This window comes from Delphinapterus leucas, chromosome 10 (genome assembly GCF_059928025.1).
Source record: "Delphinapterus leucas isolate spDelLeu-1000000601 "Yukka" chromosome 10, BTC_Dleu_Yukka2, whole genome shotgun sequence".
Lineage (NCBI taxonomy): Eukaryota > Metazoa > Chordata > Mammalia > Artiodactyla > Monodontidae > Delphinapterus > Delphinapterus leucas.
Genome location: NC_143138.1, coordinates 22525437 through 22538199, shown reverse-complemented (window position 1 = coordinate 22538199; position 12763 = coordinate 22525437). Strand labels below are relative to the sequence as shown.

At 47.0% G+C, this 12763-nt stretch overlaps 1 protein-coding gene across 1 annotated transcript; it reads right to left on the bottom strand.

Moving 5' to 3' along the window:
* Window positions 1-1888: 1888 nt before the first annotated feature.
* On the bottom strand, window positions 1889-5442 carry LOC111171102 (BOLA class I histocompatibility antigen, alpha chain BL3-7-like). Its single transcript, XM_089918498.1, has 8 exons — window positions 5319-5442; window positions 4729-4998; window positions 4252-4527; window positions 3357-3626; window positions 3128-3238; window positions 2662-2694; window positions 2474-2521; window positions 1889-2310 (listed from the first exon to the last, which is right to left on the bottom strand). The coding sequence occupies exons 1-8, from the start codon at window positions 5380-5382 to the stop codon at window positions 2306-2308; spliced, it is 1077 nt and encodes a 358-aa protein (XP_089774624.1). The 5' UTR covers window positions 5383-5442; the 3' UTR covers window positions 1889-2305.
* Window positions 5443-12763: the final 7321 nt, after the last annotated feature.

The following is a 12763-nucleotide window of genomic DNA, read 5'->3' as shown; positions in this document are numbered from 1 at the left end:
TTCACCTCCTGATTCTGCCCAGCAGCCAGATGTTTCTAGAGAGTAGTCACACCAGGTCAGTCTTCTGTTCAGACCATCTTGTAGGGGCTTCCCTGGCGGCGCAGTGGTTGAGAGTCTGCCTGCCGATGCAGGGGACACGGGTTCGTGCCACGGTCCGGGAAGATCACACATGCCGCGGAGCGGCTGGGCCCGAGAGCCATGGCCGCTGAGACTGCCCGTCCGGAGCCTGTGCTCCACAACGGGAGAGGCCACAACAGTGAGAAAGGCCCGCGTACCGCAAAAAAAAAAAAAAAACACAAAAAACACAAAAAAACACATCTTGTAGACTCCTCACCTTACTCAGACAAAATCAAAACCCTTCTAATATTGTCTAGGTCTATATGATCTGTCCGGACACTGCATCTCATCTCAGTTCCTCTCTCCTCCAGCTACGATGGCCTCCTCACTCTTCCTTGAACACGCAGACACTCTCCTGCCCTAGTGCACTGGCACTGGAGGCTCCCCTGCCTGGAGAGAACTTGCCCCAGACATCCTCGTGGACATACCTTCATGTCCTTCACATCTCAAAGGTCACCTTCTCAATCAGGCCCACACTGACCACTCTAGTAAAAGAGACATCATCCCTGTCCCCACACACTTACACGCTGGGTCACCTTCCTCAAAGCACTTACCAACTTTTAATGTAAACACTTCCCTCACTTACTAGTCTCATAGTGCACACTCTGCCCTTTCCCCAGAGCATATACTCCACACGGCTGACAAGTTTTCTGTTGTTAGTTCCCTGAGGTTTCCTAGATGCAAAAATAGTGTGTCATGTACCTGGCACACAAAAATATCAATTGAATGAATGATCAGTGTAGAGCACCTCCCTATTCTAGAGACAGTGTCTTTATTAACATGACCTCAGGCCACATGCTGTCTTGTGGCAGCTACAGCACATCCACTTGCAATGACATCAGTGATGCCTGTACTTTTCTCAAAAGGGCTGATCTCCCCTCCCTCCCACACCAATCAGTCTGCACACCACACACCATGCTCCTTCTCGCTTCAGAAAAGAATATCCTGCACTTATGCGTCCTATATTCCAACGTACCCTGACTCTATTAGACTCTGCTTTCTAAATCCATCAGTTTGGATTGGAGTCAGCACTAGGCTTAGAAGATCTAAGGGCAGAAGAGGGGCCAGGCTGCAGAGAAGAGAGAAATCCAGCAAGAATTAAGTCAAGATGAGAGACTATTGGGTCCCTTCTGTTTGCTAATTCCAGAATCTGGTTCCTTTTAAAACATGGGGGGAAAAAAAAAAAAGATGGGGAAAAGTTGGAAAGAAGAATCCAGCAGACATCTCTAGAAGGAGGGCAAGAGCTGGATGAGGCTGAAAATTGCTCTCTTGATACTACTGAGAACCCTGTGTGCAGGAACCCCTTGGACTTGTGGGGACAAGACAGGCAAAATGACTCCGGCTGCTGTCAGAGATGGGGACACCCAGAGAAGAATGAGACCAAACTCTGCACATGAAAAACAACAGTCATTATTCCAACGACAACAGCAACTAAATAAGCAAAATATAAACACGCACGATAAAGACAGGGTCCGAGGATGGGAGCCAGGCCTGAGCCAAGGCTACCTGGTTACAGGAAGCCCTTGCTGCCCACAGTCCTGGAGACAGTACAAGGCCCAGGCGATTTCTGAGCCTCTGAGATCACAGGTCCTGGTGGGACAAGGTTCTACTGAAGTGACGAGGACAAAGGAACAGAGCAGATGACCTGACAGAGCAGTGACCCCAACAAAGCCCACGATGCAGTGAGCACGGAGTGGGCACAGGCCACGTCCACGCTCAGCTCATCGCCTCCTCCTGTCCCACCTGCAGCAGACAGAGCACAGCAAGCACACAGATTCTGGAAGGTTCTCAGCGCTTCCATTTATTTTCTCTCTCAAACTTTAAGAAGCCTTTCCTTTATTATCCCATCAACGCCTCATGGCAGGAATTAGAAAAAACAAAATTCATATACAGATTTTATTTCCAACTGGCAAGTAAGAGATTATTATTCAGTGCACCACGAAGTTAAGACAGGGATGGAGGTGGCCCAGCCCTGCCTCTGCTGGAACAGGCAAGTGGATCAGGGAAGAGAACACAGGTCAGGGTGGGGAGGGGTCGTGGTGGGCAGGGGTGGGCCAGTCTCCCCACCTCCTCACATTAGGCTACGAGGAACACAGACACATTCAGATGCAGCTGCAGAAAGAGGAGTCACGGGATCTGAAGCCACAAATTGGGACCATGCATCACCCAGTCCCACGAGGCTGCTGTGTCACACTGTGAAAGAAAATAATCATGAACAAATTCAGGTCAGTCATGTAAGTGCTGACCTTCCCAACAGTCCCCCACATGCTCAAATGTCCCATTCAAGGATCCCCACCACCTGGGGCATCCCCTCGGCCCCAACACCTCTCCCAATCTAGGTCCTGCAGGGTCTCACCTTTAGGATCCGTGAGAGACACATCAGAGCCCTGGGCACTGTCACTGCCTGGGGGAGAACAAAACCAGGATGTGGTCAGAACACACAGGAGAGAAACTAGAGAAGGAACTTTAGGAGGGTGAGGCCCCCATGGCCTCCTGTCTGCACCCTCACAAGGGTCTCAGGAATCACAGCCCCTGCATACTTACTTGCAGCCTGGGCGTAGCTCCCTCCTTTCTCACCTGTAAGAAGAAAAGCTCACGTGAGAGGCCAGGGAGAAGACTGAGTTGAGATCCTAGAGGAACCCCCTAGTCCTGGACCACAGAGAACTTTCCAGAACTGTTGACCAAAACCCATGATAGGATCAGGAACACGAAGAAAGGAGATGTGGGGGGACTGGATCAACTTCTTCCCTCCTGGGGGTCCGTCCTCAGCAGGAACATTCCCTCTCTGACCTTCAAGTGCTGGTAACCTGGTCCCCAACTGGAATCATGAAGGTGAAAAAACCTGTCTTTCATTTCCACATGTGCTTTATAAAAGGGTAAGTGCCAGTCTCCAGACTGGCAAGCAATGTTTCTGAATGGTGCTGCCCAATACACACGCAGGCAAGCTTCTACCTGGGCTTGAACCCCCCCAGTGACACAAGAAAACTTAGATCCCTCCCCCATTCCCTACCTGAGTGCTTCTTCCTCCAGATCACAGCTCCAGCCACCACGGCTCCAGTGACCACCAAGAGAACCAGGCCAACAATGAGGCCCATGATGGGGACGGTGGGCTGAGTAGGTTCTGTGGAGGAAAGGGAAGGGGCCCTGACCTCAGGCCTGAATCCCGACCTTGCTGAACGTGTCCAGAAGGGCTCCTGCTTTATCTGAGAGGAAGCTCCACCCCACATGTCCCTCCTTACCCCATCTCACGGGCTTCTGAAGCCCCTCGTGCTGCACATGGCACGTGTATCTCTGCTCCTCTCCAGAAGGCACCACCAGGGCCACCCACTTCTGGAAGGTTCCGTCCCCTGAAGGCCTGGTCTCCACAAGCTCCATGTCCTGGGTCTGATCCTCCCCATCACGCTGCCAGGTCAGTGAGATCTCCTTAGGGTAGAAGCCCAGGGCCCAGCACCTCAGGGTGACCTCATGGTCAGAGATGGGGTGGTGGGTCACGTGTGTCTTTGGAGGGTCTGAGGAGGAAGAATCAGAAAATTCACACTTAGTGTTACCTTCATGGGCCACTGAAGCAGCATCACGTGACCATCCTGAGAATGAACAGCACAACAGGTTTGAAAAGAAGCAGCAAAAACACCAGACACCAGCCTGGACTCTGGGGTCTGGGAAAATCTCCCAGTCCTTGGAAAGTTCTAGAATAAGGATGAAAGCCAAGGTAGAAGGCTCCATGTAAAGGGGAGAATACAGAGCAATGGTCCTGACTTTGGTGGAGGCTGAATGACTCAGAAAAGCTGGAGTCAGGCCTCCTAAGATGTTCTCGGGCTGAGAAGAGGCTTGAGAGAGAAAGTCATGGTTCACAAGATGGGGGTCAGGGTCAAAGGGCGCCGCTGGTCAGTTATTTCAGGACTGGTTTCCTGTTCCTTCCCCAAAGAGACTGGATTCCTTCACTGTCTTTCAGAGAAGTGAGGCCACCGACGAGTCACTGTCTTGTCTTGTACCGAATACGAAAACCTGGGCGGATTCCTCCCTCTCCCGACAAGAAGTTGGGGCGGTGTTCCCACAGGGACCCCATTTCCTCCCCTTGTGGGAAGCCAGCTCCAGCCCGAGGGGACACCAGGGAGGCCCCACGGCCCCTCGTACCTGCGCGCTGCAGCGTGTCCTTCCCGTGCTCCAGGTATCTGCGGAGCCACTCCACGCAGGTGCCCTCCAGGTAGTTCCTTAGTTGCTCCTTATAACCGGTCCCCTCCCACTTGCGCTTGGAGATCTGAGCCGCCGCGTCGGCCGCGGTCCAGGAGCTCAGGTCCTCGTTCAGGGCGAGGTAATCGGCGCCGTCGTAGGCTAACTGTCTGTACCCGCGGAGGAGGCGACCGTCCGGCCCCACGTCGCAGCCGTACATCTCCTGGAGGGTGTGAGACCCTGACCCCGCCCCGACCAGCCGCAGCGATTAAACCCAAACCGAAAATGAAACCGGGTAAAGTCCCGCCGTTTCCTCCCGAGTCGGGGGGTCGGGCGGGTCCCGCAATGTTGGGGTTGCCCTCGGACCCGGAGACTCGGGGCGACGCCGGCCCGTCCCTGGGGATGGGGGTCGTGACCCGGACCCGGGCCCGCGTCGCTCACCGGCCTCGCTCTGGTTGTAGTAGCCGCGCAGGGTGTTCAGGTCCACTCGGTAAATCTGTGCGTTTTCCTTGGAGATCCGCGTCTCCCGATCCCAGTACTCCGGCCCCTCCTGCTCCACCCACGGCGCCCGCGGCTCTTTCCTCGGATTCGGGGCGTCGCTGTCGAACCGCACGAACTGCGTGTCGTCCACGTAGCCGACGGAGATGAAGCGGGGCTCCCAGCGGCCGGGCCGGGACACCCCGGTGTAGAAATACCTCAGGGAGTGGGAGCCTGGGGGCGGGGAGCGGTGAGACCCGGTCCGACCCTCCTCCCGGCGCGGGTCCCCGGGTCCGAGGTGACGGGGCCGGCAGGGGGGAGGGGCGAGGGGCTCGTGAGACGGAAAAGGTGTGGAGGTCGGAGAAGGGCCGGCACCTCGGGGGGAGAGAAGAGGGGGCGGGAAGCAAGGGAGGGACAGGCGGGGACCAGGGTGAGGGGGCGGGTCTGGGCCGGGGGCGGCGGCGTGGCTCGTTCCCTGGGAGTCCTGACCCCCGACCCCCGGCGTCTCCTCGCTCCTCCCCGCAGAGGCCGTTCCCTCCCGACCCCGCACTCACCCGCCCAGGTCTCGGTCAGAGCCAGGGCCCCGGAGAGGAGCAGGAGAAGGGATCGCGGTGCCATGACCTGTGTCCTCGGCGTCTGAGGAGAAACTGCGTGAGTCGCGTCGGCGGAGACTTTATAACCGGGAACCGCGGGGACGCTGATTGGCTTCTCCAGAAACCGGACACGCAATGGGAGTGAGAAGTGGGGACGCGTCACGAGTGTCCAGGCAGGAGGGCCCGACACAGGTTGTGAGAGAGAAAGTGAAACTCCGGGAGACTGGGGATCCCCACCACGGAGCGTCCCCGCCCCAGAGACCGCCTGACACCCTGAGAGCCTGAGAGGCTGCCCCTCCCGGGACCTGGGACTTTGCCTGATCCCTCCCCTCCTGCACCGAGAGCTCTTTGTCACAGTGTCTCCCTGAGTCCTGGCCCAGGGACTGTGTAGTCAGCGATTTTCATAGCATTGTGGTCAGAATATTTATACAGTCTTACAAACTAGTGACGACCCCACAGATAATTTTATGTGGATACTTCTATCGGTACTTTCCAAAGTATAAATAATAGAGTTTAAAAATTTTAAATTAATTTACTTAGAATAATATTAATAACCCATGATTTAATATGAAAAATAACTACTTCTCAAAATAAACATGGTAGTGGGAAAAGTGGAGCTTTTCAGATATTTATATTTTTGCAAGTCTCTCTCTTTCTTGTTTGTCTCATTAGAAGACCCCTGGATGTTCATGTTTGCTTCTTCAATGAATCGGTTATTTTGATGGAAGTCTATGATAAAAAGGCCCACACATATGTAGGAGTAGTATTTTTAAAAACCTTTTCAGACAGTCATGGATGTTAGTCTTTGATACAAAACGAAAACTACACAAGTGGTAGTTTCTCAAAGGTTATTTTCAAAGTGGACCTGAAACAACATTATTAACTATTTTCTATTCTGTTACGTTAAACTCCATAACCCTATTTTGCACATTGAATGTCTCTTGTACTAAGGTAAGATTTTTAAAAACTAATACGTTGCTTCACTAAGTTATATAGATCTTCCAGTGTCATTCATTCTTTCAAGTAAACGTTGTATTCCATGAAGAAGAGGGTAGTTCAGGTCACACAAATTATTTTCCTTGGGACATAGTACTTTGGAATGTAGCAGAAGGGCTTGATGGGTACTTCCCATGTCATCTTACAAGGTACTTAGAAGGTACTTTTAAAATGTGGATTTAACGGGGTTCCCTGGCCGTCCAGTGGTTAGGACTCAGAGCTGTCACTGCCATGGCCTGGGTTCAAGGGTTCAATCCCTGTTCAGGGAACTAAGATCCCACATGCTGTGGGGCGTGGCCAAAAAAAAAAAAAGTGGATTTAAGGATGATTTAGGAAACAAAGGAATTTTTATTTATTTTTAAAGTTTTTTTAAATGAAGTATCGTTGATTTACAATGTTGTGTTAATTTCTGCTGTACAGCAAAGTGATTCAGCTATACATGTGTATATACATTCTTTTTCATTTTCTTTTCCATTATAGCTTATTAAGGAAAGATAAAAATTTGTAATGCATCAACCAGAATGTTTTAAAGCAAACCTGCTTTTTTCTTTCTGCAAGTAAGTTGTGGTGAAAATAATTATATTGCAGTTCGCTACAGTAGTCTCCATCACTGCTAAGTTATACCTCAAAGCAAATGTCAACATAATGGAAAGTCAAATAATATCTTAGTAATGCTATGAAAGTAGGTTTCACCTCATGGATCTCATGAAAGGGTCTCAGTGACTTCAAGGGTTCCACAGATCACACTCTGAGAACTGCTGTTCGAATAAACCTGGGAAAATCTCCTAACTGACCCTTGCCTTTGCCTCCTCTTCGTTTTGGAGAATCCCTCTCCCTGAGCTGGACTCCCTGCCTCCCCACACTTAGCTGAGGGCTCTGCCCCTGGGCTCCTCTAGGAGAGAACTCACCCCTTGGAAATTGATGCCAGAGAGTGTCCTCAGTCCGGGAAGGGAGGTAGGGGGACAGGTGTTTCCCCTTTGGACCTGGAAACAGTTTGTGCCTGAAGGCACCATACCCACTCATAATCTAGTTTGGTTTTGTTACACACCAGCTAAGTATGTACTCATATCCCAGACAGAAATCTGACATCGTCCCTAAGAGAAATAATATTGGCCCTTTCATGGGTACAGTATATCTGACTTGAGGCCCAGAAAGCATGAAGAGCAGTCCTGTCCAATAGAATGTTCTGTGGTGAAGGAATTGTTCTATATCTGTACTGTCAAAATCAGGTAGCCACTAGCTACAGGTCGCTATTTAGCACCTCAAAAGTGGCTATTGTGCTGAGCACCTTAATGTTATTTAGTTTAAATAGCCATATGTGGCTAGTAGCTAGCCTATTGGGCATTGCATATCTATAATGTTCTTAATTTCCAGTCTCTTCCCCCAAAAAGATACTGTGTGACTCATAAGTTGATGCATATTAAAATAACCTTCATATGGAAATCATGGATTTGTCTATGTGGGTCTTAGATATATCCTTAAAATGCAGCATGCGCAGAAAGTTTCATTAACGTGTATTTTAACAACTAGAGTGTTCAGACATTAAGGACACCGTGGTTTATCGCCTTAAGGTCATATGTGTTCAATTCTGCCCATCGCTGGAGCTAATTCTTGTCTTTATAACCTTGAGCTCTTGCTGTTCTTTTCATTAACCTGGTAAATATAAGCAGACACTGAAGTCTTTACTTAGCCCAAGAGAAAGTATTCACTGAACACAGCATATATCAAATACCTTGCAGGACCTGTACATACTTGTGAAATGATAAAGCAGGAGATGTAAACCTTAGAATCCACCAGCTTAGAATTCTTTACTGACTGCTCCTGCTATTTGTTCTCCCCAAATTCAATCAGTTCTGTTTCCCTTCACCCTTGGACCCCTCTCTCTAGACAAAAAAATACTTGAATTTTTTACATTTGGGGAATGAAGAGTTGTATGACCCAATGGTGAAAAACCACTAAAAAATCATAAATTTTCTCTATGTCAACCAGACATTCACAAAGATACTAACACATGCCCTTGTCAAACTCAAAGACAAAAACATTGACAAACAGGTAGCAATGTTTTTCAGCCAAAGACCACCAGGAGAAAATCGGTGGGAAACAAGTTGGATTTATTACTGGATGCAGCAAGGGAGATGACACACCATCGGGGACCATGGTGTCTTACTGTGAGGTGTTAGAACATATACAGGAAGTGGGGTCTGGCTGGGTGATCTGGAGGAGGGGCTCACTGTAGATTGGGTGTTGTCAGGAAGTGGGGGCAATTCTGTGACCGGGCATGTCGGTGAATCTTCCCTGAAAGGAGGAAAGACTAGAGTGAGGATGCAGCTGTGATTGGAAAAAAGCCGTGGTTGCTGGTATCAGCACAGGGAGAGGTTTGATACATTGTGAGGTGCATAGTGCTGCCTTGTTTGGTCTGTGCTTGGAGAAAATGATGTTGTGGTCTTGTTTTGTCTCACTGTGTCATGGTCTCAGGTGTCCTTGTCTGATGTTGATGTTCTGTGAGGTGACATATGTCCAACAGGAGAAGAACACGGCTGCGTGGTGAGCACCAGCCCAGCTTCTGGCAAGGCTGAGGCCTAAGGTAAACGTCAGACCAGCTTCTGATGTTGGAGGCTGCTTTGTCCTTCCTGAATTCAGTGTTTAAAATAACTAAATCCCAAACAAAACATAATTAAAGTGTATTAGAAAACAATTTGCAAAATAAGAAATGCAAATGTCAAACAAATATATAACAAATAAACGTAAAGAAAAATGTAGATGTGGAATAAGGAATGGGAATAAATTAAAATCTATCATCTTGGCAAATATAATGGTATGAGGAGAGTATTGACAGGAATTTAGGGAGAATATACTGTCATAAAGATTGATGGGATTGAAAACTGGTACAAAAATTTTAAAGGTCACTATGCAGAACGTCTCAATTTCAGTATATTTACATTAAAATATTTTAAAATTTTGTATTGGTGTATAGGTAATTTACAATGTTGCGGGGTGTTTTGTTTTCTTAGGTGTACAGCAACTTGACTCACTTATGCATAGGCGTATATATGCCCTTTTTTGGGTTCTCTTCCCATATAGGTTATTATAGAGTGTTGAGTGGGGTTCCTTGTGCTATACAGTGGGTCCTTGTTGATTATTTTATAAATAGTAGTGTGTATATGTTCATCTCAACCTGCTCATTTTTCCCTGCCCACCACCTTTTCCTTTTTGTAACCATAAGTTTCTTTTCTAGGTCTGTGAGGTTGTTTCTCTTTTGTAAAGAAGTTCATTTGTATCCATTTTTAGATTCCACCTGTAAGTGATATCATAGGAGACTTGTCTTTTCCTGTTTCGCTTCCTTCCTTGTGGCTGGAAATGGCATTATTTCATCCTTTTTATGGCTGAGTAATATTCCATTGTGTATATGTATCCTATCTTCATTATGCATTCATCTGTCCTTATACACTTAGGTTGCTTCCATGTCTTGGCTATTGTACATAGTGCTGCCATGATCGTTGGGGTGCCCGTGTCTTGTAAAACCACGGTTTTCTCCGGATCTAGGCCCAGGATTGGGATTGCTGGGTCACATGGTACTTGTATGTTTACTTTTTTAATCAACCTCCATACTGTTCTCCCTAGTGGATGTACCGATTTACATTCCCACCAACAGTGTAGGAGGGTTGCCTTCAATATGTTTACATTATGACATAGAAATTTCTCTTTCAGAAATTTATCCTGCGAAGATAATCACACATGTTCTCAAAAATATATATTCAAGGATGTTCTTGAATTGTGGTTTATAAAAGCAAAGAATGGAAACAAGCTAAATGCTATAGTCATTGTAATGATGGTAACTATGAATAGAGGAACACTTAATAAGAATTAAAGCAATAATGCCATGTGATTTACATAGTGGGTCAAATTTATTCCTCAAAGCAAACCCACAAGGGGACTTCCCTGGTGGTCCAGAGGCTAAGACTCCGAGCTCCAAATGCAGGGGGCCCGGGCTCGATCCCTGGTCAGGGAACTAGATCCCGCATGCCACAATGAAGATCTGGTGCAGCCAATAAATAAATTAATTAATTAATTAAAAAAAAAGCAATCCCATGAGGCACCCAACATGTGATCCCTTTGTACAGAGAGAGAGACTCAGAGAGAGGAGACACAGAAGTGGAGACTCAGAGAGGTTAAGGAGTGTATATCTCAAGGCCACCTTCAATCAGGATCTGGAGACACTGGAGAAAAAATGAAGAACAACAGTTGGGACCTGGGTGATGTGTGACAGGCACTGTGGCGAGGGCGATGGACAGAAATGACAAAGATAAATGTAAATCACTACTGAGCTAAGTGCTGTGAGGAAGAAGTTCATGATATTATGAAAGTAGATAACCAAGAGACCTGACAGCTCCCCTACCACTGTTAGCAATAATATTTGAAAGATGTAAAAGATATATGGTACATTAAACAAAAACAGAATTCTATACAATTATATAAAATCATAGAACCAAAAAGTGCTCTTTGAAATTAAAAATAATGTCATAGAAGTGTATAATTCAGTAGATGAATTGAAAAATTACAGTCATACTCACAGTAAGTAATAGGAATAGAAAAGTAATGGCAAGGAGGAGAGAAGACCTATAAGAATATTCCTCTATCGATCAAGAGATTCCAGCAAGTAAGCAATACAAATTTCAAAAATAAGGGAGAGTAGGAAATAATAAAAAAAATTGTTTCAAGAAAACCTCTTGGAGTTTACAGACAAAAATTTACATCTGAAATGGCCTAAGCAAACTCTTACTGCAGTAGATGAAAACAGACCGACACTAAGAAACATCGCAGTGAAATTGCAGAAAGGATGGAAAAGAAGAGAGACCTTGAAAACTTCAAGAGGCAAAAAACATGGGCCTGGAGGCTAGAAGACAGTGAAGCAATGCCTTCCAAATTCTAAGGAAAAAAATCAGTATTTCCAACACAGAGTTCTATATTGAGTCAAGATGAGAGTAAGTCCTAGGGCAGCCTAAGACATTTCAGAGTTACAATGTTTTGCTTTCCATGTTCCCTGCTTCAGGATACTGTTAGACAAAGTGTGGGGGAAATGATGGAGAAAACCAACAACAGGGAAACATGGGATCCAGGCAGCAGGGAAGCCTTGTAAAATTATACAGTAGGAGAGAGAGGCAGAGGGCTGCCCAGAATGAGGAGAAGGAGATCCGGGACGTCAGCCCTGCCCCAGGTGTGCAGGGAACCAGTCTCCGTGTGGCAGCACAGAGGGCTGTGGGAGAGTCTGTGCAAAGAGGTGAAGTTGGTGGAATATCCGATGTGCTTGAATGTATTCAGAAAGACTTAGATTCTGCACAGAGTTTTAGAATGATTTAAAATGAGTACAATATGGGGCTTCCCTGGTGGTGAGGTGGTTAAGAATCCGCCTGCCAGTTCAGGGGACAAGGGTTTGAGCCCTTGTCCGGGAAGATCCCACGTGCTGTGGAGCAACTAAGCCCGTGTGGCACTACTACTGAGCCTGCGCTCTAGAGCCCGTGAGCCACAACTACTGAGCCCACCTGCTGCAACCACTGAAGCCCGCGCACCTAGAGCCCATGCTCCGCAACAAGAGAAGCCACCGCAATGAGAAGCCCGCGCACAGCAACGAAGAGTAGCCCCACTCGCTGCAACTAGAGAAAGCCCACATGCAGCAATGAAGACCCAAAGCAGGCAAATAAACTAAAAAAAAAAAAAAATCAGTACAACCAAAGTAAGACATTATTTATTCCAGCGAAATCTTAAATATCCATTCAAGAAAAGTAATCACAGTCTACTAAATGCTCACTTGTGACTAGCATCTCCGTCATCATCATAAGGCAAATATGGCACAGCGAGCTAATCAAAATTACAAAACTGACAGATGTATAATTATAATTATAACTATTTTGGGGAGACAGGGGTGTGTGAAAGAAAAACCAATTAACTAAAGATGATACATAAAACTGAAAGCAAAGGAGTATTAAAGGCATGCTTTTTAGAGACATAGAAGAAACAATTAGAGAACCAGCTTAAGAACTAAAAGAGCTTCTCTCTGAGATTCAAGAGACGGGGGACATGGAAGATTGGGGACATCGGTCTAGATATCAAGTCTTATAGAAGTATTTTACTTTTTAAAACCATGTGCACATATCCAGTAGCTAAAAATAAAAAGACAACTTAGTAGATGACAGAATGGCCTTTGGCCTTAGGAATTGTTCTGTTAAGAAGAGTCACAGAAATGGAGCAGCAGTTGGGAGGAAACTGTCCACAGAGTGGTGGATGTTTATGGGAGAATTTTGTTTTGAGTTATTTATTTTTGTTTGATTAATTTTAATGGGAGGAATTGCAGCATGTTTGTAGGCAGGGATGAAGGAGCAGTAGAGAGTGGAAAACTGATGACACGGGGGAGG